The sequence below is a fragment of the Merops nubicus genome, unplaced genomic scaffold, assembly GCF_000691845.1.
Source record: "Merops nubicus isolate BGI_N331 unplaced genomic scaffold, ASM69184v1 scaffold16666, whole genome shotgun sequence".
NCBI lineage: Eukaryota > Metazoa > Chordata > Aves > Coraciiformes > Meropidae > Merops > Merops nubicus.
Window position 1 is genome coordinate 29,756 of NW_008613137.1, and position 24,881 is coordinate 54,636.

The 24,881-nt window shown below is 52.6% G+C and overlaps 3 protein-coding genes and 2 non-coding genes across 5 annotated transcripts; 3 read left to right on the plus strand and 2 right to left on the minus strand.

Annotated features, from left to right (window-relative positions):
• Nucleotides 1-3,150: 3,150 nt before the first annotated feature.
• On the plus strand, nucleotides 3,151-4,408 carry LOC103774404 (C-C motif chemokine 3-like). The gene is made up of 3 exons (XM_008941809.1): nucleotides 3,151-3,270; nucleotides 3,819-3,930; nucleotides 4,321-4,408. The coding sequence occupies exons 1-3, from the start codon at nucleotides 3,198-3,200 to the stop codon at nucleotides 4,406-4,408; spliced, it is 273 nt and encodes a 90-aa protein (XP_008940057.1). The 5' UTR covers nucleotides 3,151-3,197.
• Nucleotides 4,409-9,203: 4,795 nt separating this feature from the next.
• CCL5 (chemokine (C-C motif) ligand 5) lies at nucleotides 9,204-10,972 on the minus strand. The gene is made up of 3 exons (XM_008941810.1): nucleotides 10,900-10,972; nucleotides 10,310-10,421; nucleotides 9,204-9,291 (listed from the first exon to the last, which is right to left on the minus strand). The coding sequence occupies exons 1-3, from the start codon at nucleotides 10,970-10,972 to the stop codon at nucleotides 9,204-9,206; spliced, it is 273 nt and encodes a 90-aa protein (XP_008940058.1).
• Nucleotides 10,973-14,298: 3,326 nt separating this feature from the next.
• TRNAE-CUC lies at nucleotides 14,299-14,370 on the plus strand. The gene has a single exon. It is a non-coding gene; the product is annotated as a tRNA-Glu (tRNA).
• Nucleotides 14,371-14,897: 527 nt separating this feature from the next.
• Nucleotides 14,898-14,979, minus strand: TRNAS-UGA. Its single transcript has one exon. It is a non-coding gene; the product is annotated as a tRNA-Ser (tRNA).
• A 3,677-nt stretch (nucleotides 14,980-18,656) lies between these two features.
• LOC103774409 (myeloperoxidase-like) lies at nucleotides 18,657-24,043 on the plus strand (the record flags this gene model as incomplete). The annotated part of the gene is made up of 7 exons (XM_008941813.1): nucleotides 18,657-18,663; nucleotides 20,350-20,446; nucleotides 21,302-21,477; nucleotides 21,872-21,995; nucleotides 22,697-22,826; nucleotides 23,433-23,633; nucleotides 23,728-24,043. Coding segments are annotated over exons 1-7 (1,051 nt in total), but the record flags the coding sequence as incomplete, so codon positions are not given.
• Between the last annotated feature and the right edge of the window lie 838 nt (nucleotides 24,044-24,881).

Consider the following 24,881-nt stretch of genomic DNA (forward strand, 5'->3'; position numbering starts at 1 on the left):
GGTGAGGGCTCAGCAGGGCAGAGCAGAGGGGCAGGATCACCTCTCTCCATCTGCTGGCCACAGTTCTTTTGGTGCAGCCTAGGAGGTGACCAGAAAGAAGGTGATGGCCACTCCTTTCCTTCCACTGACCCTCTGGGGGCTTCTAGATGGACAGAGCTGCCTGATGCAGGTCAGGTCACACCTCTGTCACCTCCCCTGGGTGCTCTGCGTGGCCAGCGAGGTGGCACCCTGTGTGCCACCAGCCCCATGGCTTGCTGCCTGCAGGGGCAGGCTGGAGAGCAGAAGCTGTGAAGTTGCCATGAGCAAAGCTGTCTCTGGCTAGTGGTAGCCACAAAGCTGTCTTTCTGCAGCCACAACCTTTCTCACCCCGGGGCCGTCACTTCCCCGTGCACACCCTGACATCCCAGTTGCAAGCACAGAGGAACCTGAACTCCCACTGTTGGTTTCTGCATGATTGATTCCCATGGCAAAAAGCCATCGTTTGGTTTTCTTCCATAGCAACTCAACAAAACCTGGAGCTGCTTCTTGTTCTGCCAAGCACCTCTGCCCAGAGCTGCTCAGAGCAGAGATGGTCCTGCCAAAGCAAACCCAACATCTTCCCTGATAATACCTCTGCCAGGATTTGCAGAGTCTTTGCCTCCAAGAAAAACCTGAGCTTGCAGCCTGCCACAGCTGACAGCCCCAGTGTCCTGGGTTGTGAGGCAGGACGAGGCCATGCAGGGAAGCAGGAGTGCAGGAGAGATCCTCCCTGGGGGTGGTTAGCATGGGGAGGAGCAGATCCTCACCTAGCTCAGGGGTCTTGAACCTTCTTTCTGTCTTGGCCAAAGATGAACTGATGGTGTCTCCACTGCTCTCACTTGCTGCTCCAGGGTAGCTGAGCCGAGGGTTTGTTCTGCTGGGGGTGAAAATCCAGGTCCCGGAGCCCACCCACAAGCTGGAGCATCCTTGCTTCTGTTGAGATGGGATCCAACTCCAGCTGCACTCCCTGGCTGTGTCAGGATACCAGGGAAGCCTCTGCTTCCCTGCAGAGCTGCTGCCCTGCCCAGCTGCCCAGGCTGGAGCTGCCCTGAGCTGTGATATCACACTGCCACCACTCCAGTCTCTCCTGGGTCAGGCAGGTTCTCCACCACTCATTTCTCACCTTTTTGGCCAGAAAATCCATCTTGGACTGAAGGGAGCTTTTGGAGGGAGTGGTTCAGGATGAGAAAGAGCTTATGGAGGGAGTGGTTCAGGCTGGCAAAATATCTTCATTGTCACAAACTCCCTCTTCCAGTGAAATCCCTGTTCCCGTGGGAGCTCCAAAACATCTCCAAAGCAGGGTGAGATCCTGCAGTGTGATTCTTTCATGGAGGCCTGTGGCTCTGACTTGTCAGATGCCTCACTAGCCTGGTAGACTGCAGAGATGAGGTAGTTGGCTTTGTGGATGAGGACAGAGCAGTGGATGCTCATTTGGGCTCTGGTAAGGCTCCTGTAACACCCTCACAGGCAAGCTGATGAGGAATGGGTTAGATGAATGGCACTGGGAGAGACAGAGCTGGCTGAAAGGCTGGGCTTGGAGGGTTGGGATCCATGGCACAAAGTCCAGCTGGCTGATATAAACCTCAAGGAGTTCAAAAAAGAGTGCAAAGTCCTTTTCCTAGGGAGGAACAACTCCTGGCACCAGTGTGTGCTGGTGCCAACCCGCTGCAAGGGAGCTGGGCATAAAGGGACCCAGGGCTCCTGGTGGAGAGCTCCTGGCTCTTGCTGCAGAGTTGGCCAACGGGCTCCTGGGCTGCACTGGGAGGAGCATTGCCAGCAGGCCATGGGAGGTGACCCTTCCCCTCTGCTCAGCACTGGTGAGACCACTCCTAGAGTGCTGGGTCCAGTTCTGGGCTCCCCAGCGTGACACACATATGGACATCCTGGAGAGTCCAGTGAGGGGCTGAGAAGATGATTAAGGACAGGAACATCTCTACCAGGAGAGGCTGAGGGAGCTGGGGCTGTTCAGCCTGGAGAAGGCTCTGGGGGATCTTAGCAATATGTGTATGTGGATCAAAGCAGATGGAGCCCCATTCTTCTCAGTGCTGGGCAGTGACAGGTCAAGAGGCAATGGGAAATTCTATTTGAACACCAGCTAAACTTTGTTACTGAAGCCTGAAACAACTTGCCCAGAGAGGCTGTGGAGTCTCCATCCCTTGAGATATGAAAGGTCCATCTGTATATGGTCCTAGGAAGCCTTCCCAGCTGACCCTGCTTTGAAGAGCAGCTGGACTGGATGATCTTTGAATTAATTACATCAGTTACTAATGATAGGAGAAGAGGAAATGGCCTCACATTGAGCCAAAGGAAGTTTCAATTGGACATTAGGAAGAATTTCTTCCCTGAGAGAGTGGTGAGGCACTGGAACAGGCTACCCAGGGAGATGGTGAAGTCATCCTCCCTGGAGGGGTCCAAAAAAGGAGTAGATGTAGCACTTGAGGCTATGGTCTACTGGTTGGGGAAGTGTTGGGAGGAAGGTTGAACTTGATGATGCTCAAGGTCCTTCCCAAGCAGAGTGATTCTCTGATTCCATGATCTCTAGGGGTGCCCCCAGCCTTAGCTCCTCGCTGCTCCACGTTAATCCAAGCAGTGTGGGACAGGAGGGGACAGTGCTTTGGGCAGCACAGAGCCTGTGGTCCCACAACCTCTCAGCTCCACATGCTGCAGCTCAGCAGTGTTTGATAAACACCAGGGTTTAACAGCACAAGCTTGGGCGCCTGCCTGTCGGTTTGGGTTTGGTTTTTTTTATTTCCAGAGTTGCATAATCTTAAGCAAAGGTTGTCTCATTTGCTACACGGTCACCCAGGGAAAACCCCTCCAGCAGCTCATCTAACCAGTTCTCCTCTTTGTGGCCACCTCACTTGGCACATTTTAGTTTCCATTCGATTTGATGAAATAGAAAATGAGCACTGAGTCAGCTCGACATACTTGGCTCTGGTGTGAACCCACGTGTGTCCCATTCTTCTGGCTTGTTTTATTCCTTCCTTTTTTTCTAATTCCCTTTGGCTATTTCACTTTCATGTCCTGCTCTGTCATCATCCTGGAATTTCCACTCAGGCTTCTCCCAGCTGCCTCCAGAGCTCCCTGTTAAAAGGGGGCTGAATCCTGCTGCTGCTGCTATCTGAGCTGCATCTGCCAGAGCTTCTGCTCCTCTCCAGCTGCCCTCACCCAGCGGGAAGATGAAGGTCTCTGCAGCCCTTTTTGCTCTTCTCCTCCTTGCAGCCTCTTGCTCCCAAACTTTTGCTGGCCCAGGTGAGTCCTATTTTTTTGTTTGTGGAGGAACGGATCTGAGCTAATGTTATCATTGCTCCATCAGACTCCCCCAGCAGAAAACTGGGGATTTTTCAGCATTTGTGCCACTCTCCACTCTGCACTGAGTTCAGATACTGTAGGAACCCCAGAATTAGAAAATCATCCATCCATCCATCCATCCATCCATCCTTCATTCCTTCCTTCCATCATCCATCCATCCATCCATCCATCCATCCATCCATCCATCCTCTATCCATCCTGGGCTCCGAGTACTTATTCCTGGCTATAGTTTAGGGACTTCACTCTGCTCTGGGGCTGGTGGAGGTGGGGAAACAAAGCTCTGAGCGATGACTGAGTGGAAATCTCAGGATCTGGCAATGCTGTTCCTGGCATCGGACCAGACGATCCCCAACGTCCGTTTCGACCTTAATTATTCTCCAATTCCTCACTCCCTTCCCCTCCAGCGTGGCTCCCTGAGCTAAGGGCTGGCTGCTCCCCACACACCCAGCCCAGCACATGTTCACGTTGTGTCTCCTTGCTCCTTCCAGCTGGACCCGACCTCCCCATCTGCTGCTTCTCTTACACGCAGCAGCGGCTCCCACGGAAGCTCATCCGACGTTTCTACAGCACCAGCACCAGCTGCACCCTGCCAGCCATCGTGTAGGTGCCACTGGTGACTCTTGGGTGCAGAAGGGGTGGCACAGTGTGGGGATTGCTGCCCTGGGGGGTGCCCGTGTGAGCGAGTGGCTCTGCGGGGCGGCTGCGGGCACGGGGGGTCTGTAGGAACAGAGCAGGGTGAGGGAACCCCGAGGGGAAAGGGTTGGCCCAGGGAATGCCAAGGATGCTCCCGTGGGGATTCCCAGGGATGTTCTTGCAGGAGTTGAGGAGTCAGTGTGGGAAAAGGAATGGGACAGGGAGAAATCACAGCCCGCTGCCAACTTCAGCATCAGCTGAAGGCACAGGGCAGAACTTCTCGTGGTGCCCCAGACCCAGGCTCTCCTGGATGCAGGTCTGAGCAGAGATCTAACCTGTCTCATCCCCATTCTCCAGGTTCATCACCAAGAAAGGCCGCCAGGTCTGTGCCAATCCCAGTGACACCTGGGTCCAAAGCTACCTGCAAAACTTGAAGCAGAACTGAGCAGAGCAAGACAGCAAGAAGGCCTGCTGTCATCCAAAAACCATGTTATCCTGAGCTCCTGCAGTGATGCAGGACCCTGGGGCAAGAGAGGAGCTGCAGGAGCCCCCGTCCACTTGCAGGGAGCTCCAGGGGGCTGCTGGAAAGACCCCCTGAGACACCTCATGTGGAGCTGCTGCTGCGTGTCCTCGGCTCGCACGGAGCAGGCTGCAGCCTCATCCCTCTGCCCTGACACCTCCACCTCTGGCCTGGGAAGGCCCGTGACTCTGCACCTTTATTGTTCTTGGGTTATTTAAAATTATTTAAGACATGATCCTCTGGGACAGGCAGTACTTTCTGCTGTGGTACATAAATAGTGCTATTTATGGGAGGGTGGCTCAGAGTCTCGGTGTGGGATGATGGGTGGCCCTGGCTTCCATGTGTGGAATCATGATTTTGGAGAATAAAGAATTTGGAAAGAAAAAAACCAACCCTTTGCTTTTTAACCTGTGTGGTGTTCACCAGCACAGAGACAGAACCTCACCCCGTGCTGATCTGCACGCTCTATATGGCACATGATGATGGGAAATGGTTTGGGGTAAAACCATGAAGTTTCCGTGCTGCAGACACATGAACATCCCTTGACATCTCACTCCCCCACCACACCTCCCCCTGCCTCCCACATCCTCTGCAGAATTAGCCACGTTTGGACACATGTATGAGTCTTTCACATGCATGAATATGCTCTCCAGGCATGTCCCATGTGCTGGTGGCTCCCAGTCCCACACACCTCACCCCAAACTGGTCCTGGGGGGCAGGGGGGTGTTGACAGACACGTTGCTGTAAAGCAATGGATGGAGCAACAAGGGAGCAAGGAGAGCAGCTCATGGCTGGGTGGGAGGAAGCAGAGGCCGTGGTGCTGAGGCTGCCCCAGGAGCTGGCAGGTACCTGGAGCTCATGAGCTGCTCATTCACCCCGGTGCTGAGGGTGTTGGGGTGCAGAGCAGGGCCAACCCCCTGCCCCTACCCACCCCTGGGAGCTGCCTGTGCCAGCTGAGCAGCAGCGTTTCCCAGCACAGAGCCCCCAGGCACCCCCTTGCACACGTCAGCAGCCCCACCACGTCTCTCCTCACACCTATCTGGTCCTCCAGAACATCACTGCACCTCTGCCCCTGCAGCTGGGTCCTGCCCAGCCTGGCAGCACTGCCTGGAGAGACTCAGGGACCTCAGCTTGCTTCCTGACCACCCCAATCGTGACCCCAACCCACAATCATGACCCCACCATCATGACCCCAACGGGGGTTGTCCCTCACTTGCCCAGCTGTGAAACAAAAGGGTTCAGCTGTGCTGGAGAGGTGAAACAGCCACCACCAAAGCCACTGCAGTCCTTCCCAGGACACAGCTTTCCCTGTGGGAGCACGGAGGGGAGGGAGCAGGTCCTGAGGGTGAGAGCACAGTGTTGGGCACAGCTTGCCCATTAGCTCAGCTCCTCCAAGAGTAGAGTCACCCACAGCTGGCCTGGCCTTGCAGCCATCCCCTTCCAGTCCGGATTTCTTCTCTGTAATGCAAGCAAAGCCTTTTTCTCATTGTTTCTGTATTCTTCCTGCAGCTATGGATCAGATCTGGCAACCCTGAAGGCTGGGAAAGCACCTCTACGTTGTCTTGTGATTTCCTTCTAGTCTTGTGTTTCCCAGCATGGGAAGCTGCCTGCAGGCAGCAGGGCTCATGGGACACCCAAGGAGCAGCTCCCCAGCAAGGGCAGACCCTGCCCAGGCACCGTCTTGTGTCCCAGGACATGGTGCTGGTGGTGGGGGAGCACGTGGAGGGCCCCTCTCCAGCTCCATGGGGGTGGCTCCTGACCAGAGCATGATCTGGGGAAGGCTCCCTGTGCTCCCTTGGCACAGCAGGGTCTTAGAAGAGAGGGTCAGGTCCAAAAATCTTGTCCCACTCTATGGCCAGGGCTTGGCATTGGGGGGTAGAGACAAAAACCTGCAGAGAGGTGTATCCTGAGCAGGGCTTCCCCAGTGTGCTGTGGAACACAGGAGCAGAGGGTGGCATGGTGAGGTGGGTGGACAGGAGCCCAGGAGGGGTTCCTGGGGGTCTCCTCTACCCCTGAGGGTATTCGGGCTCCCCCATGTCTGGTGCATTCTTCTGTGCTGAGAAACAGAGTTTGGTGCTGCAGAGGAACTGCAGGAACCCAAACCAGCCCTTGCTGTGGGTCTCTGTGTGCTGCCAGGGGACAGAATATGGATGTTGTGGTGAGAGGGAAGGCTGGGGGGGATCTGAGGTTTGCCCCAGACGTGGGGTGCAAGGGACAGGCTGGAGAGGGGGGAGGACTCGGGCTGCAGCTGGCTCTTCTCCGGACAGTCCCTGGCCAGGAGCCCAGACACGTGTGGGAATTTCCTTCTCCAGCCTTTCTGGTTTCTGTTTCTTTCCTGAAAGTCCAGGGGCAGCAGCCAAGCCAGGCTCCAGGAGCCCTGCTCCCCCCTAGTCCAGCCCCATCTCCCCTGGCATGAGCCAGGTCCCATGAGGCCAGGTCCATCCTGGCTCGTGGGGCTGGGGCTGGTGGGGCTCACCCACCATGGTTGGGGGTCTCTAAGAGTCCCACGGGTCACACATGCAGGGAGCAGTCAGGAGACAGGGCAGAGCAGCCAGGAGGGGACAACTGGACTGGCCAAGAGAGCTGCTGTGAGGAGAGATACTGCTGACCCCAGGGGAGGCACCCGCTGCTCTTGCAGGGGGGAGGCACCAGCTGCTCTTGAAGGTCCTTTCTTGAGGCTTGGGGCAGCACCAGCCCTTTCTTGCTTGCTAGATCAGTCCCTGACCCTGATACATTTCTCCACATCTATTCTGACAGCCCAGAACAACTTTCTCTGCAGGTCTCTTTGGTCCACAAGTCGTTGTCCTGTGCTGCTCAATGGGGGGTGAGGTGGGATGGGCTCCCCCAGGAGCCTGCATGTGGGATGTGGGCACAAGCCCGTGTGGAGCTGGGTGGCTTGTCTGAGACAGTGCTTGGAGGTGAGGTGTTTGGTGAGCAGCAGAGGAATACCCAGGAGGTGCCTGCCCCAGGAGACACCCACCACACCCTCTGCACTGGCCACTTGGGTCTGTGCTCTCTTGTCCTGCTCTCTGCCTGCGGGAGCCAGCAGCAAACTGAGGCAGAGCCAGGAGCGTGGCCCAGGGACCTTCTCTGGTTTCTCAGTACCTCCTCTTGGCCGGCTGCCTCCACGCCAGCCAAAGGTCACAAAAAGGCCCTTCCCCAGCCCCGGGTGGAGCTCAGTGCAGCTCTGCATCCCTGCCCTGCCACAAAGGTTTCCTGATCCTCCTCACTTCTCACCTTCATCACCAGGAAGAGACACCAGGTCTTGTGCCGACCCTGGTGCTGGGTGAAAGCATTTGAGAGCTTTTTGGGGACACACCCAGAAGGTCACCCCTGCCTGATCCTTCAGTGCTCCAGCTCTGGCCTCTGGGAGCCCAGATCCAGCCCCAGCTTCTGCTGCTCTGCTTGCAAAGGAATAATTGTGGTGCTGTGGAGAAGCTGCTGAGTGGTTCAGAAGCTTCAGGCAGCTCTGCTGGAGCCAGCCCGGAGAGCAGAGGTGCCTGTCCCCCACCTCAGAGACTCTGTGGCAGGAAGGTCAGACCAGACAGTTTCATTCTCTACCCACAAAGATATCAGCCTCCTTTGAAATGCAAACCATAGGCTGATAAAGTGCTTTTGTTGGTTTGATTCGGTGCAAAAGATCTCTGGTGCTTTTTTAAAATGAAATTCAGGTTTTCTTCCCAAAGCAGCTGAAGACCAGGAGATAACTGGTGCTGGTCTTCTGCTGTTAAAGGCTAACAGAGTGTACCCAGAGCTGAGCACAGCTCAGGCTGCATTCCCAGAGGAGTCTGTGCTGGGACATGGTCCCTCCTGGCCACCCCCTGAGCCACCCTCCTCCCAGCTCACCCCAGAGATGCTGCTGCACCCCCAGCCTGTGACTTCCCGCCATCCCTTTGCAGTGGATCCAGCTCCACCAGCTCGTGCCCTTGGCTACTGGTATGATGGGGGAAAGGGCTGGTGGGGAGGTCTGGCTCCCAGGGAATGACTCTGGGAGGTGCAGGAGTCCTGATGGGGCTGCTGGCACAGGGAGGCAATGCAGAAGGGAAGGGTTTAGGGCTAAGGAGACATTTCCACCTGGGAGGTTGGGGTTCTTCCCCTGCCTCTCCCAGATGGTTGTAGTGGGGGTCTGTCAGCCCTGTTTTTCCAAGCAGGAGGGGAACAACCTCTTCCAGAGCTGACATAAAGAGATAAAATCTTTATTCTTTGGCGCCAGCAAGAGACAGAGTTTTACAAACAAGGCTGAACAATGTGGTTCCACAACGAGCATCCTGTAAGTAACCAACGTAGCACTTCCCCTCATAAGGAGGCAGATCTTGCTCTCAGCATCTCCCACACCATGGCAGAACTCAGCCAGCTGGCCTGGAAGCCAGCCTGGCTTTACAAGACAGCACTCAGACCTCATTTCAACAGACCACTTCCCACCAATAGCTCTTGGGAGAAAATTCCCCTTCCATTCCAACCGTGGAGGCACAAGGAGGGGACAGTTTGGCCACATGTCACATAGCAAGCTACACCAAGACAGGGCTGCGAGGCCAGGAGGTCCCCAGCGTGGCAGCTCCTGTGATCATGGGTGAATGACACCATTGCAACACAAAAGGAACTTCAGGGGTCCCAAGGTGGCTCAGCAGGTCCAGCAGGAGGATTTCTAGGTCTGTGCCAAGACTCTGCTGGATGGTCTCGCAGGACTTCTCCAGGGCAGAGGCCTCTGAGCTCCTGGTGCTCACTGCAGCTCCAGGGTGTTCACATATTCCTTCACCCAGCGGGTGTCAGGGTTGGCACAGACCTCCCGGTCCTTCCTGGTGATGAACCTGTCAATCAGGCAGGGGATGTTACAGCCCCAAAGGGGAAGGGACATGGGAGCCCTGGGTCACCTCCTGGGCTCCAGGGGATCACCTCCCCTCCAGGCTCCCACCCCACAAACCCCCGATCATCAGAGCCTGCTAGAGCCCAGAGGCAGGGAGAGATGAAGGTGCCCGGGGAGAACCCTTGCCATGCTGAGGTGTTCCTGGCCATGCTCAGTGCAGGGAGCCTGGATGGGGTGTGTGGGCAGCTGGCATATCATCTGCCAGGCCTGCGGGTGGCACCTCGTGTGCACTGGGCTCTTCACCACTGTGAGATGTGCTGGCTACACCAGGACCCCCTTCCTGCACCTTATTCCCAGCAGCAGGGTGGGCCAAGGAGACCACTTGTTTTCTCAGCTGAGGAAGGTGACTGCTCACATGCTGCATGTGGGACCCGTGCTGGCTTATCCCAGGTGTGGGTGCTCACACCACCATGCTCATAGAATCGTTTTGGTTGGAAGAGACCTTTAAGATCATCCAGTCCAACCATTCCCCCAGCACTGCCAGGTCCCCACTGCCCCGTGTCCCTCACACCACATCTCCACAGCCTGGAAACCCCTCCAGGGATGGGGACTCCACCACTGCCCTGGGCAGCCTGGCACAGCCCTGGACAAACCTTTTGGGGAAGACATTTTTCCTAATGTCCAACCTAAACCTTCCCTGGTGCAACTTGAGGCTGTTTCCTCTTGTCCTATCACTTGTTCCTTGGGAGATGAGACCGACCCCCACCTGGCTCCAGGCTGCTCTTAGGGAGTTGTCAGAGCCAGAAGGTCTCCCCTGAGCCCCCTTTGCTCCAGGCTCAGCACCCCCAGCTCCCTCAGCTGCTCCTCACCAGATGTGAGCTTTAGACTCTTCCCCAGCTTCGTTGCCCTTCTCTGGGCATTCTCCTCAATGTCCTACTGCTACAAGAAGCAGTGAGTGACACAAAGAGCCCCAAGGCTGGCAGAGCCTTTCCTCAGAGCCCAGAGCAGGAGCTGGTACTTACACAACTGCTGGCTGTGAGCACTTGCTGCTGGTGTAGAAATAATCCTTCACATGACTCTGGGGCAGCTTTCGTGAGGTGTAGCTGAAGCAGCACACAGTTGTGTCAGCCCCAACTAGAAGAGATCAGGAAAACCAGCATGAGACCATCACTCAATCAGCACATTCCCCAGCTGAGAGCATGGACAACCAGCCCCTTAACCATCTGTGGAGCCCTCTTCTCTTCCTGCTTCCCCAAAAAGTCAGAAATAAATTGCTGTGAGCACCAAAGCTTAGTTAAAGTCATGGCTGGAATTGCTTGTTAAATGTTTTGCACTCACTTCCAAGGGCAAAAATCCCTTTGGCCACCCTGGGACCACTCCTAAAGCCCAGCAACAAAATCAGGGGAGGTGAAACCTGAAAACTTTGATACTTATCAATAAAATCCATCCCTAAGATAAAAGGATGATAGGAAAGAAGACCAGACCCAAGCAAGCAGGAGAAGCTGCTCATACAGGCTTTCAACCTTTACAGCTTTTTCCAATTCTGCTTCAAAATTACTTCCAGAGAGAGCAGAAATGCACCCGAGGGAGCAGAGGGAGCTGCTGTACTCACTTGGAGCAGGAGTGGCCTGAGAGAAGAGGGCAGCAACGAGGATGATGGAGAGACAGGCTGTGGAGAGGTTCATGGTGGGCAGAGCTGGAAGGGCAGAGACAGGAGCACAGCAGAATCCTCTCGTGTCTGATGTGAGGTGGTGGCTCAGCCCCAGCTTTTTATAGGGAGGGTGGCCAGTCCCACCAGTCGGGTCTCAACGCAAACTTGGAGTTTCCACAGCGTCGTGGAGCTGATGTCATGGCACCTCTGCCTCACAACTGTTATAAAAAAAAAGGAAGCAGAAGGTTTTGGAAACACGAAAATAGCTTTTGTGTGAGGTGAGGCAAGCCTGAGCAAATCAGCACCCACAGAAGGACTGTACTGGCCTGACAGGATATGAAACCACCCCTCAACTGCAGGTTCAAGCCCAGATTCACCAGCACGACAGCAGGGCTCATCAAACCCATCTCAACAGCCTGCCCAAAGGACCAGGAGGATGACAACCCAATCTCCTTCTCAGGGGCCAAGGCCTTAAAGACAAAGATGCCCAGACTCTCAAAACGGGGTCTTGGGGACAGTGCAGGTCCAGCTAGGGGGGTCCTTGCTCCCACAGAGGGTCTGGGACATGCCCGAGGTGGGTGCAGGGGGGCACGCTCTGAGCTCTGCTGCCTGTGCTGGCACCCTGCAGACTGGTTCTAGGTCTGGGCTGGCAGTTTTGGCACAAGAAAACAGAAAATCCTCAATGATGGGCATCCAGTATGGAGCTTGGAACCTCCAAACCCCTCCCAACGTGCCCCAGCATCAGCCAGTAAGGAGAGTGCTCACCTGGGGAGCCCAGCTTGATGGTCTGACTCTACAAATGCCATCTCCTGCCAGAGACAGGTGGTGAACACAAGTGCCAGCAGGGGTTTGGCCCAAGGTGGGGTGCAGAGGGCGGAGCAGGAGGTTCCCCTGCCAGGGGAGTGGAGAAGGAGCAGTCCTGGGCACGCTCCCAGTCACGGGGATCGTGACGTGGTGCTGCCTGAGCCTCCAGCACTGCCCTTGCCACGAGGCAGCAGGTTCCCCAGGATGCCCCAGGGACCATTTCCCCTTTTCCACCACCTTCTTCTCCACAACAGGCACCCAATTTGCCAGCTCACAGCCTGTGGTTTCTCGGGGTATTTTCACATCAGGCTCCCAGCAGGAACACGAGGCACCGTGGGCTCATCTGCCCAGGATCTCCCTGCTGCCCCACAGCCCCAGGAATGCAGCAGAGACCTCAGGGCAGTGCTGCTCTGCACTCTCCTTGTCCCTCACCATGCTGCATGGGTCTCTCAAGACCCTGGAGACCTCCTTGTGTCTCTCCTTGTGTCCCCTTCAGCACGATGTCTCCATGGGTGGGACCAGTGTCACAGGAGGGTCCTCATGAGCTGTGCCAGGGACCCTGCTGGCGTGGGTGAGGGTCCATGGCTTCCCCAGCTCATCCTCCCAGGAGCCACCCCCCTGGGGCTGGAAGTGGTGTTGTCCTGGAGACCCTGAGGACTTCTGCCTTCAAACCCATGTGAAGGACCTGGAGGTGAATCAAGTGACTGACACCACGAGGTTGTCACAGACACGTGGTGGTGACATTTTGGGGCAGCACAGCAACACGGTAGCAAGTACTCAGGCTTTGCAAGGGATGAAATCTCAGCTGGAATATTGCCATTAGCCCATTGTTCTCTCTAATTTATGTATTTCTCATGCTCCAGATCCATCAAGGTGATGTCCCAGCCTGTCTCCTCCCTACAACAGCATTTTGGATTGAGCTTTGACCTGTCCCTGCTGCCCCAACGCTGAGCCTGGGGCAGATGGCAGATGGTGGAGAGGTCAAAAAAGTCAATTTTGACCTCTCCACCATTTTTACAGCTCATCACGTGGGCCCGTGTATTCCTGGGCTCCAACGTGCAGGTCCTGGACTGCATCACTTCCTTGTGGCTTCTGGTGGGGTGGCAGCCACTCATCTCCCCTTCTTCTGCCATCACAGAAGAACATCCTGCCATGGGACGTGCAAATGAACCTGCTTTGGGCTGCCCAGATCTCCTGGCAAAGGAAGGAGCCGTTACTGTCTGTGACAAAATATCTGAGAGGTCCAGATAGAGATCTAAGAAACCACAGGGTGATTCTGCTGCTTCCCCAACCGCAGGGCTGCCAGAGCTCATGCTCTGCTAGAGCCTGCAGAGACAATTGAAACCATGACGCTGGCACATCTCTCTGAAAGTGCAGGGTGGCTGTGCCCCAGCCCAGCACAGGGGTGGTGTCATCTCCTGGGACCAGCCCTGCCCTCACTTGGGGCTTGTGGCCCTGTGCAGCTTTTTGCAGATGTATTCTGGAGCCCTGGTCGTCCCATATTGGTGCCAGTGTTGGAAAGATGTCAAAGCATTCATCGTGGCTCCATCCTGGCTCCAGGTTGGCTCCTGCAAGAGGCTGACAATCCTCCCTGCTCTCCTCGTCCTACTCTGCACTGCTCCAAAGCCACCCACTGCCTCCCCTTGTCCCCTCCTGCTCGCTGCTGTGCAGCTTCTCATGGGAAGGTGGTGGCAAAGTCAACAGCCAGTGGCTGGGGAGCACCAGGCACAGTGGCTGGGATGCACCAGGCACTGCAGAGAAACCTGGGCAGAGACTGGGGAACCATGGGGCAGGGGAGCTGGATGCCAGATGTCCCACTCTGACCCCAGACCAAGCCATGGCAGGGCTGCAGGGGGGATCGTGCTGGGATTTGGCCTCAGATCACAGAGTCATAGACTGGTTTGGGTTGTAAAGGACCTTTCAAGGTCATCCAGTCCAAGCCCCTGCACTGAGCAGGGACATCTGCAGCTAGAGCAGGGTGCTCAGAGCCCCACCCAACCTAAGCTGGAATGTTTTCAGGGATAGAGCACTGACCACCTCTCTGGGCAACGTGGGCTAGGGTCTCACCACCCTCTGTACAAAATTTTCTCCCCTCTTCCCTTTTTCTCACTGTGCATTTGCTTCCCTTCCCAGCCACAGAGGAGCATCTGAAGAGCACTGGGCCCTCTGCTGTCTTCTGTGGGAAATGTTCCTGGAGCCCTTTAGTTCATCTCCACCCTAGTCAGGGCTGGTCCATCACCAGAAGCTCGGCAGAGCTTCCTCCTGCCTGCCCAGGGGCACAAGTGGGGCTTTGCCCCCTGTGCACAGCCTGGGGCGGGCAGGGCTCCTGGGTGGGCATCCCCCTGGGTGCCATCCCTGGGGTCCCTGCTCATTCCCCTCGGGTCTGAACCCCGCTGTGCTGGGCTCTGCAGGGAGAGGTGACAGTTCAGCTGTCCCCCAGAAAGGCTGTGGCATCCATCCCAGCTGGTCATCTCCTTGGGCTGCGGGGCCAAGTGTCCCTGTCCCTTCAGGGCTTGGTTGGTGGGCACCAACAGGTCCATCCCCACCATCACCTCATCCCTGGTGGTCTAGTGGTCAGGATTTGGCACTCTCACTGCCACGGCCTGGGTTCGATTCCCAGCCAGGGAAGGGGTTTCCTGCAGCCACTGCAGGTCTCAGCCTTTTCTTGGGTGGCTGCACTTCCCTTGGGCAGCTCCTGGGGCTCAGCACAGGGCTCAGGACCTCCCACGGTCAGGGCTGGATGAATTTTGAGGGTTGGCAGTAGCCCCTTGTTCCCCCACAGCCATCAAATTACACCTCCCAGCAGAAAAAACACCCCGGGTGGGGGGCAGCCATGAGCCCGTGGTGGGCTGCAGGGAGCAGGGCGAGGTGACTGGAGGGACAAGGGTGACGTGGGTGTAGGGGCAGTGCGACCAGGAGCAGATGCTATCACAGGATTTCTTCTTGTGATAAGAAGAGGTGCAGGGCTGTGATAAGAAGAGGTGTCTCCCCTGGAGATGGTACCGTCTTCGCCCTCTCCTAAAGATAAGGGGTCCGTGGGGCTCAGGGACAGGGCCAAGGTGGGAATGAAGGGTTCCTTGATGAGGGGTGACAGGTCTGTGTCTGTCTGTCCCTCTTGAGGGGACAGGAGGACAGGGGCTGCCAGTAAAAGCTCCCGCTGTGAGCAGGATTTGAACCTGCGTGGGGAACCCCCATTGGATTTCAAGTCCAACGCCTTCACCACTCGGCCACCACAGCAGCTCCACGAGGGGGTCCCTGGCTGTCCCCCTGCCCCAGGGGTCAGAACGGGACCTGATCCCCCCCAGACGTGGGCTCTGCTGTCCTGGCCCCCGCTGCACAGCCAGCACGGGCACTGCTGCCACCACCTGCCCTGCACAGAGCTCAGGCTGGTGTGGAAATCAGCATCCCAGGAGCTGGGACCACTGGTCACATCAGGGGTGGGGACATGGACATGGACATGGTGGGAGGTCCTGTCTCCTCCTGCATGTGGTATCCAAAGAGGTCTGTTGAGGTGAGGTTTCACTTCAGGGTAAAGGTTTGAACATCCTTCACACAGCAAATGGAGGAACCTGGAGGAATCTGAGCAGAGCACAGAGACCTGCAAATTACTGAACCCCAAAAGGAAGGATCTGGGGGTTCCACAGTGCATAAAGAAAGGATGAGGGGCTCCAGACCCCAACGAAGGGACCTGGAGAGGATCAGAGAGGGAGCGGTGCTCCTCCTGCATGTGTTATCCAAAGAGGTCTGTTGAGGTGAGGTTTCACTTCAGGGTAAAGGTTTGAACATCCTTCACACAGCAAATGGAGGAACCTGGAGGAATCTGAGCAGAGCACAGAGACCTGCAAATTACTGAACCCCAAAAGGAAGGATCTGGGGGTTCCACAGTGCATAAGGAAAGGATGAGGGGCTCCAGACCACAACGAAGGGACCTGGAGAGGATCAGAGAGGGAGAAGAAGGATGTGGAAAACAGTGGTGCTCTAATGGAGGAGGGGACCAGAGCTTGAAAAAGAGATCTGAAGGGGTTAAGGAGGGCAAAGGATGTGGTCTGGAGAGCTCTGGACCCCGGGCAGAAGGGTCTGGAGACTGGAGGAGAAATCTATTGCCCATCTCTTTCCTGCAGTCTGAGTGGACTCAGAATTCCATTGCACTGGCCAGAATTCCCACAATATTTCTTGGAAATGGGGGTGGTTTTTTTGTTGTTGACTTTTTTTCTTATCTAATCTCCTGTCACCAGCAGTGATCACCTATTTTCATCTCCAGCTCTTGTGATATTTACAGACAAAACACTCTTGCCTAGTAGGAAGAACAGGATGTGTTCAGAGAAAAGCCTGAGCTCAACAGAGACCTGTCAGCTCTTCTCTTTTAATCAGTGGCACTTTTCAGTGTGATGCAATGCAGCAAACCACAAGGTCTGTCGGGAGACTGACTTCATCCTTCCACAAAGAACTGGTCAAGCTCTGTTTCTACTTGCAAGTTTTCTGTCTTTCATCTCCCAGCTTGATTTGGCCCAGCAGAGTGGTCACCATTCACTGCATCCTGTCCTTGATGCCATGTTGAAGTCACCTTGTCCTGTCCATGACACAAACATCTCACTGCTTGTCACACAGTGGTATATGATGACCAAGAGGAGACAGCTACTTGTGCATGGTGAACAGTAATGGACCCCCACAACCTCTGCCCATACAGACATTCCTTCATGTGGTTAAGTGTTGGACCAAACCACAAAATTTGCTTTCTAGGGGCCTGAGAACTGCCCCTGCTTTGGGTTATGGCTGTGTCCCAGACTTCCAGATACGATGGGAACTGGTTCCAGAGCAGGAAGATAACATAAACTGGAAAAATGAAGAAACCATTCTTCTCTTTGGCATAAACAGCACGTAAGGTCTGCTTCTAGACCTGCCAGCCCCAGAGAAGCCATCTCCAGTCTGAAAGAAAAGTGGAAGGGATGCAAGAGGGGTTTTAGTAAAAGGTGGGACAGGGAGAAGTTTGGTTCATGAGAAGGAGCTGAAGATTTTATTCATGAAGAGGGAGTTTGGTCCGTGGGAAGGGGAACAGGGGAGCAGCCCTGGGGAAGGATAGTTGTTCAAAGGGAAGAGAAGCTAGCTGCTGCTCAGGGAAGGAGTCAAGCACCCATGGCTAGGAGCAGTAGCTTGTCCTGGTGGGTGTGGTGGGTCCTACCACTGGGCTAGCAAGTCACCAATGGCCATCTCTAGCTTCCCTGCCCTGGGAACTGCACCTACTGCTTGGGTGAGAGTGAGCTCTGAGCACCCTGCCCTGCTGAAGTCACACTGACCTGGCATAACCCCAGAGGGCTGCACAAAGAAGGTTTCATAGCCTTGGGTGTTAGGTGATTAGCCTTTATAGGGGGACTTCAAAGAGAGCTAACAACCTCCCTCCTGGGCATCACGAAGCTGGAGAAACCACTGAAGTGAACAACTCCATGATGCTAGAAACATCTGTGGTGCCACCTCCTGAGCAATCCTTGCTGTTGCTGTTCCAACCCTGTGGAATTTTCCACTGGGAGAAGAGTCAGGAGTGAGCTGACCATGCCTTGGGCCCGGGGCACTCAAGCACACGTGCAGCTACTACAAGACTCCTCCTGGGAGTACTCCTCCTGGTACCAGCTCCTCCTGGGGACCTGAGGGTTTTTTCCTTAGCAAACCTCACCACTTACCATGCCAGGCTGGAGAGTGAGACCATCCTGGTGTGTCAGGTCCTCTCCTCCAGAGCTGCTGGCTGATGGAGGTAGATTGCTCCAACACTGGGCAGAAGGAATACTACAGCCCAGCTTCTGCCTTGGGGTTTGAATTTCTCTTTGGGGGAGAAGTTGTATTTTCAGTCTCTGAAAACCTGACTTTCACAATTCTTATGTATTTTTTTTTCCCCAGATTTAAACCAATACACGTTTACTGGCAGTTTCCTTTCTCATATTTTCTTTTTATTGACTTTGGCTTCATAAGAACTGTGAAAATATTTAGACAGTAGGAAGGATCAGCTACCTAATCTTGTGAGATTTGCATGGCTGACTGTCAGTAAGAATTCAGCATTGTCTATTGTGGTCAGCCTGCTGATGTTCAAGGCATTATATCCTCTCTGCTGCCTTCCCATACGTCCACTGAAGTGTGGCCCTTTTTACCTGCTGTAAGAGATGTCATAATCCACGTTGAAGTGATCATCTGGCCCAACACTTGGCTCCTTTCTAGATATTTCTAAAATCTCCTATTTTCCACCTCTGATCTGTTCTTATTTGTGCAGCTATAACCTTGTGATTCTCCATATTCCTGTGTGAAGGATTTCACTGGAGGCAGCTCAAGCTTGCTCTGTGCAGCTGCCTTGTTCTTTGTGCAGTCTGTCTCATCTGCAATGACCAGCAGTTATTTTATATGCATTTCCAAATCACTGATGATCTGATTACTGTTTAATTACACAAACCATCTCACGAGGCCGTTTCAAATGGGACAGAATCCTGGTTTTCCTGGATTGCAGTTTTGGTAGGTCCATGCTGGGTTTCAGCCTGGGTGTACTCCACGAATGCATGTTGGCAAAATGATCCATTTCTGGCTTCTCAAACCATCAGAGATGGCAACCAACGGGGAAAAAGAAGCCAAATTCCTCCACCATCTTTTACCATCATAAAATAAAGCTAATCTCTTTGACTTGCAGATGGAAAATGTGTGCTTTTGTTCTTTCTCCCTTCCCAAAAAGGAGCTCAACCTTTACCCTGAAGGAATGGAGAAGTGTGCACCTTCTGTGTAATCTCAGAAAGCAAACCAGCAGATATTTCCTCTTGGCTCGAGCTCATCCCAGTTTCTCCCTTTTTTGGCCACACCCAGGCCAGGCCTGGCTAATTTCTGACCTGGGTCAGGTGTTATAAAGGACTGGCTTGTTTCCCAGCCCTCCCAGCTCTGCAGAGATGGCAGGTAAGATCAGGGCTTTTTAATTTTTTATCTGTATTGGGCTGGTTGGATATTTCTGGTGCAGGTATTGGTGCAGTCCATGGGTGAGCCCAAGAAGATGAGAAGTCAGAGTAGAGCATTAAGAGCTGGTGGTCCTTCATACTTACTTCTCCTACATGTGAGATACATGTATTTTGAGAAGTGAGAAAAGACAGTTATTCTGCCTCATGTAAAAATACCCTGCAATATAGGATTGCAAGGAATAAGCAGCCTCCAAAGCTTGTAAAGATGGTTAAAGGATTTCCCCAGACTGTAAATGTAAGATAATTTCTTACTTCTATAAGATAATTTCTCCCCCCTGTGAGAAGTTCATCAGTTCTTCCAAATTTTGTCCACCTTTCCTGGTCTAAACATTACAACACTGCCTAAATTACTTAAAATAGATCTAATTGTAACCTTTTGGCTAAAGATCCCCTTTAAGGGAAGGCCCTTGTCCATGGAACACTGATGGGAACAGAAGATATGCCTTCTAGTGGTAATGTGGAAAAAGAATAGAGACAAATTTCAGGGACCATCAAGAAAACTAATAGAGGTGGTAGAAGGCTGCAGGGTTGGTGCTGGATGAGTTTGTTTTGCTCAGAAACGTGGCAGAGGGGGCAGAGAGGGATGTGTGGGGTCGATCTCTTTTCCACCAGCCACCTGAGGACTCTCCTAAAGGCAGGGCACTATGGCACTGCCCTCTTCCACTGCACCTTCCCAACGGTCTCCATCACTGAAGCCTGGACTGTACTTGGCTGCCTCTTCCTTGGCAGTTACTCAGCCCAGTTTACTGATCATCCCACACCACAAGGATGTCCCTGTGTCCTGCCAACACCTACAGCCCTCACCTGCTAGAGAGCCACTTATGGACCTGATCTGAGGGGTTTTGGGCTTTATTCCTGGATCCTGAAAGATATACTCAAGCCAAACCTGCCAATCTCTTCTGATGCTTCACTGAAGCTCTGCCCAATCAGAAGCTTTATGTTGCTTTTCTTTTTAGGGATAAGCCTAAGAATTACTCTCTTAGGATCCATCATCACACTCTGCTTAGCTGGGACAATGGACTCCTCATTAAATAGTAAGTTTCTGTTTCTCCTTTGGCTGCTGTCGTGCTTGAAAGGATGTGAGTTGAAGCTCAGTCTGAGTTTCTAGTTAGGTATAGGTCCAATATAAATATGAAATATCCTGTAGATTGACCCACTGACAATGAAGTCAATACTTAAGAAACTTATCTGAGGAAATTGTCTGTTTAACCAATAGATATTCCAAGGACATGATCATCATTTTGGAACAGGGAACTTGGGTCAGAGATCATATATTTGGCTTCTTCTATGCATTTCCCTTCTCCCAGGGAAGAATAGCTTCAAAAAGAAGGGTGAAAAATAACTTCTTAAAAGCCATCAGAGCCAGTTATGTGAAATGGGTAATAAGCTACTGCTTTGCAGTCGCTTCTTGTCCTGAGCCTTTCAAGAATGAAGCAGCTGAGCAAGAGAAGCACAGATAAAGGTGCCCAGCTAGCACCAAACCCACGGTGGGAGCTGTGTGTGAAGTGGCTCAATGTACCTCAGCACCCAGTGATGGGGTGGGATGTGTTGCTCCTGGTGTGCATTGCAAACTACCCTCAATTTCTGCTTTTCATTTTTCTTCTTTTTTTTTAAAAATTTTTTTTAGCAGAGGACTCAGAGGTGCCATCAGACTCATCTCTTCTGAGCAGCATCAGTGAAGCCAGGCAGCTGGTAGACACAGCATATTTACGTGCCCGAAAAAGGTGAGTTCTTTTGGCATAAGGGCCCCAACATTACAGGGAAATAAGAGGAAATATATGTGTATTTCTTCTGTTTTCCAGTGCATATTTATTACAGAGAAGCCTTTGTTCAAATGCTCTCCCTATCATAGCTGGAGAGATCTTTTTGCCCAGTTTGGCTGGATTCTAGTAGCCCATCTCAGTCTGAGGGCCACCTTTCATCACATGCAGCTCTGAGCTCCTCACTTACACCTCTCAGTAGTCCATGATGGTATGAGACCCCAGGCTCATGTTGAGCCTTCTCCTGGCTGCTGAAGTTCTGCCCCTCTCTGCAAGGACCACAGCTGTGCAAAAAAGCACCGTGGCACAAATAAGTCTTAGTGGAAGTCAGACCCCAGGTGTCCCTTCAGGGATTGTCCCAAAAAGGCTGATTCCAGGCAGGAGGATGTTTTGGGGAGGAGTCTCTCTCCACCCATGCTACAGGAGGTTTTTTATTGTGCAAGAAAGAGCCATGGGACTGGGAAGAGATGCAACAGGACCAAGGTTGTCTCTCTGGTCACAGAAAATATCTCGTGACATCCTAACTGTAACATTTTATCCTGTCACCAAATAACTCAGTTTACCACTGATTTAGCTTTTCACACAATAGAACAAAATCCATTGTGCCAAGGACATAATGCAAACTTGAAGTAGGGGATCACAGTGATTTGTTTGCCAAAATCTGAGATGATGTGCAAAGCTGGTGAGCAGCCAGCTTGTCCTAGGTGAGCAGAAACTGTCTGAGACCCAGCAGTGCTGTCACAGCTAAGGACACCCAGCCTTGGTGTGGCAGAGGTCTGGTTTCAGAGAGGGCACTTCATGGAAATCTTTTATGTTTAGCTTAAAGAGAAAACTAAAGGGGAAGGCTGTCAACCCAATGGATTTCCTGAAGCACTTAAAGGACCCAGTAGGAAGAACCAGATCTGCAGTCCGTGCTGGTGATTACTTGGAAACTACTTTGAAACTCCTCAGTATGAAGCTGCATCTCTCTGGGAGACGGAGATTTAACGTTACAGGTAATGAGGTTGAGACCAAAACGTCTCAGAAACAGCTAAGAACAGAAAATTTACCACCAAAGAACTTTACCACTAAGAACAGAAAATTACCAGAGCAGCAGAGAGCTGCTCTGCCATGACCCAGGTTGTACCCCTCTGCATGCTCATTGTTTTGTTCCCAGTCTAGGGTGAAACGTTGCTGGGGATGGAGCTCCCCTGGAAAGCTGCTCTGTGCCAACCCAGTTTCTCTAGAGATGATCCACAAAAGGGTTTAGGCTCCAAAATAACCATTCCCATCCAGCTGTTCTATCTCTACAGCTCTGACTATGACTGAAATGTTGACCTAAAATACCAAGAACCTAAAATTGTAACAAAGAGTAAAAGCAGATGTTATTTTGCATGGTTTCTCTTGCAGACCTACTAGACAGAAGACAGAAGGACATGATTTCCAAAGAAACTGGCTGTGACTATCAGGTTCGTTCCATTAAGTGCCCAGACAATGACATCTACCGGACCATTACTGGGGAGTGCAACAACAGGTAGGACCTGTGTGTGGACAAGGAGAGTTTCAAGTCTCTACTTTGACCCAGGGTAGATGGCTTAAGGTCACTTGTGTAAATACCTTTCAACAGGGTGAGAAAAGTGAAATGCTTATTTTAGTGGTGCCTGTAACAGATTTTTCATTCTATCTATGCCTGGCAGGATAAAGGTATTTCAAGAAATATCTTGAAAATTTCAGATTAGAGCTCGTTGCCCTTCATGTGCTGCTTTGGATGGAGGAAGGGACCTCTGGAGGTGAGGAGTTGAGGAAAGCAGATGTTGGGGCTTTCACTCAGCTTGAAGTTCTAGGAAATCATCCCTCCCACTGTTCTGTAGCATGGCCTGCTTTTTTTTTCTGGGACAAAATCCTGGACCAGCCATGCTCTGCAGGCCATTGGCAGTTTGGAGTCAGCCAGGGCAGCTGACCTGAGTTGATCCTAGTGAGACTGATTTTATCTGGAGCAGCAGTGGAGGTGGAGGCACTACAGAAACCTGAATGCCAAGTAAAATTAATATAGTGTCCAAAAAGTTCATTTTTCACTGCAGTAATAATAGATGATTTACTTCTCAGTGTTTTCTGGCTATCAGGTCTGTTACCACAGTAATCAGACATGGATTAAGGGGCTCCAAAGCATTAGTCCCTCCAAGCCTGTTTGTTTCTGATATGTTATTGGTACATGCTTTTCTTGTGGTGCTGCAGGGAGCATTCCCAGCTGGGCTCCTCCAACGGCGCGTTCGCTCGCTGGCTCCCTGCAGAGTATGAGGATGGGGTGTCTGTGCCCCGAGGAGCCACTGGAGGAAAGCTCTACAACGGATTCCCACTCCCCCTGGTGAGAACTCATTCCTGTCCAGGTAACAGCAGTGGGCACTCCCCTCGCTGCATCCTTCAGAAATGAAACAGCAACATCTCGAGTGTGAATTGCTTGATCCTTTCCTCTCATCCCAGGTGCTCATTTGAGGCTTGTTTCCTACAACTGAGCTGTGGCTTGGGGTGACATGTTTGCCTCCAAGAAAACATAAGCAAAAAGGTCAATACTTCACTTAGCAAAGCATGGACAACATTTTCAGATGTGTGCATCCCAAGGTTTGGTGCAGACAGCACCACGGTGTGCTCAGATGCACCAGATGTCTATACAGACCATAAAGCTTGGGATGTCCTCAGCCATCTTCTTGACTCTCTGGACATGTGCATATACATCAGTTTTGGCTGAAAAGGGTTTTCCATGAAGCTGGGCTTGGCTGAGTGACTGGAGTCAAGTGGCTGTTACTTATCAGATCTGTTTTGATAGCTAGGGCACGGCATGTGTCTGTTTAATGTCATCATTAACTCCTACAACCTTATCTAAGACCATCTTGGGCATGATCCCATACGTGTTGAGAGGCAAGGTCACCATGGTAGATACAGCCACGGACATTTTCACTTTGACTTTCTGCAGGTTCGAAAAGTGTCAAATGAAATTGCTCACACAGCCAATGAGAACATCACTCCAGACCAAGAGCTCTCCCTTGTCTTCATGCACTGGGGCCAGTGGGTCAACCACGACATAGATTTAGCCCCTTCCAGCGCCGCAGGACCGAACCCAGAACTTCAGTGTGAGACCAGTTGTGCCTTCAAGCCCCCTTGCTTCCCAATTAAGGTACCCTGCCTTTCCTTCCATCTCACGCCAACTTAAGGCAATAAAAACGAAACCCACATGACTTTGAGGCATCACTTCTGTCTCTTTGCCTTAGTTCCCCCCCGATGACCCCCGGATGCCGAGGTCCAACTCTTGCATGCCCTTCATCCAGTCGGCGGCCGCGTGCAACCCCGGGTTGTTCACCCGCGAGCAGATCAACGCCGTCAGCTCCTTCATCGACGCCAGCACCGTGTATGGCAGCGAGGACTCCCTGGCAAGGAGCATCAGAAACCAGACAAACCCGCTGGGCTTGATGGCTGTGAACCAGAATTTTACTGACGCGGGGCTGGATTTGTTGCCCTTTGAGGACAATACGAGAAGTGTTTGTGTGCTCACCAACGAAACCATGAGCGTCCCCTGTTTCAAAGCAGGTAAGCTGCGTCTGGGGAGGAGTTTTCGGTCAAAAAGGATCGTTATGGTCAGATGTCTGAGGTCTCTCTAGACCTGTATGAGGTGCTGCAAGACATGAACGTGTAAGGTGAAAGATGGGACCCTCCTGCAAATTAAAAAAGGAAGAATAATAATTGAACAACAATGTTCAATTCCTGTTTAATTAAATATGAAAAATTATTTGGTATTTTCCAAAAGAGTTACAGCAAATCATCCTCCCTTTGAAAAGCCTTTTCAGAGGCAGAAGAAGTCTTCAGTAGCGTAACCACCAGTGTTCAAAACTTTTGTGACTCTTTTTTTACCTCCTACCTAGAATCCACTACTTGGATTACTTAATGCTAACAACTGAACACTCTTCATGAATTTAATACCCCTGGTATCACATATTAAATTGTTAATATTTCAAATATCCCAGCCTACATCAGGAGCCAAGTCTAGAAGCTTGTCTGAAATTTAAACAGATGACTCAAAATGCAGAAGTTATTAAAATGAGAAGTGATCCATCATAGGCATGACTTTAAAAAAATATTAAAAGTATGTAGCTTGTAAAGTCAGTCATAGGAATATAGAGTGGTCCTTTGCTCCAGGCTCAACACCCCAGGTCCCTCAGCTGCTCCTCACCAGATTTGTGCTCTAGACCCTTCCTCAGCTTCACTGCCCCTCTCTGGCCATGCTCCAGCCCCTCAAGGTTGTCCTTGGAGTGAGGGGCCCAAAACTGATCCCAGGATTTGAGGGGTGGCCTCTCCAGTGCCCAGTGCAGGGGAAATCCTTGCCCTAGTCCTGCTGGCCCTGCTAGTGCTGATCCAAGCCAGGAATCTC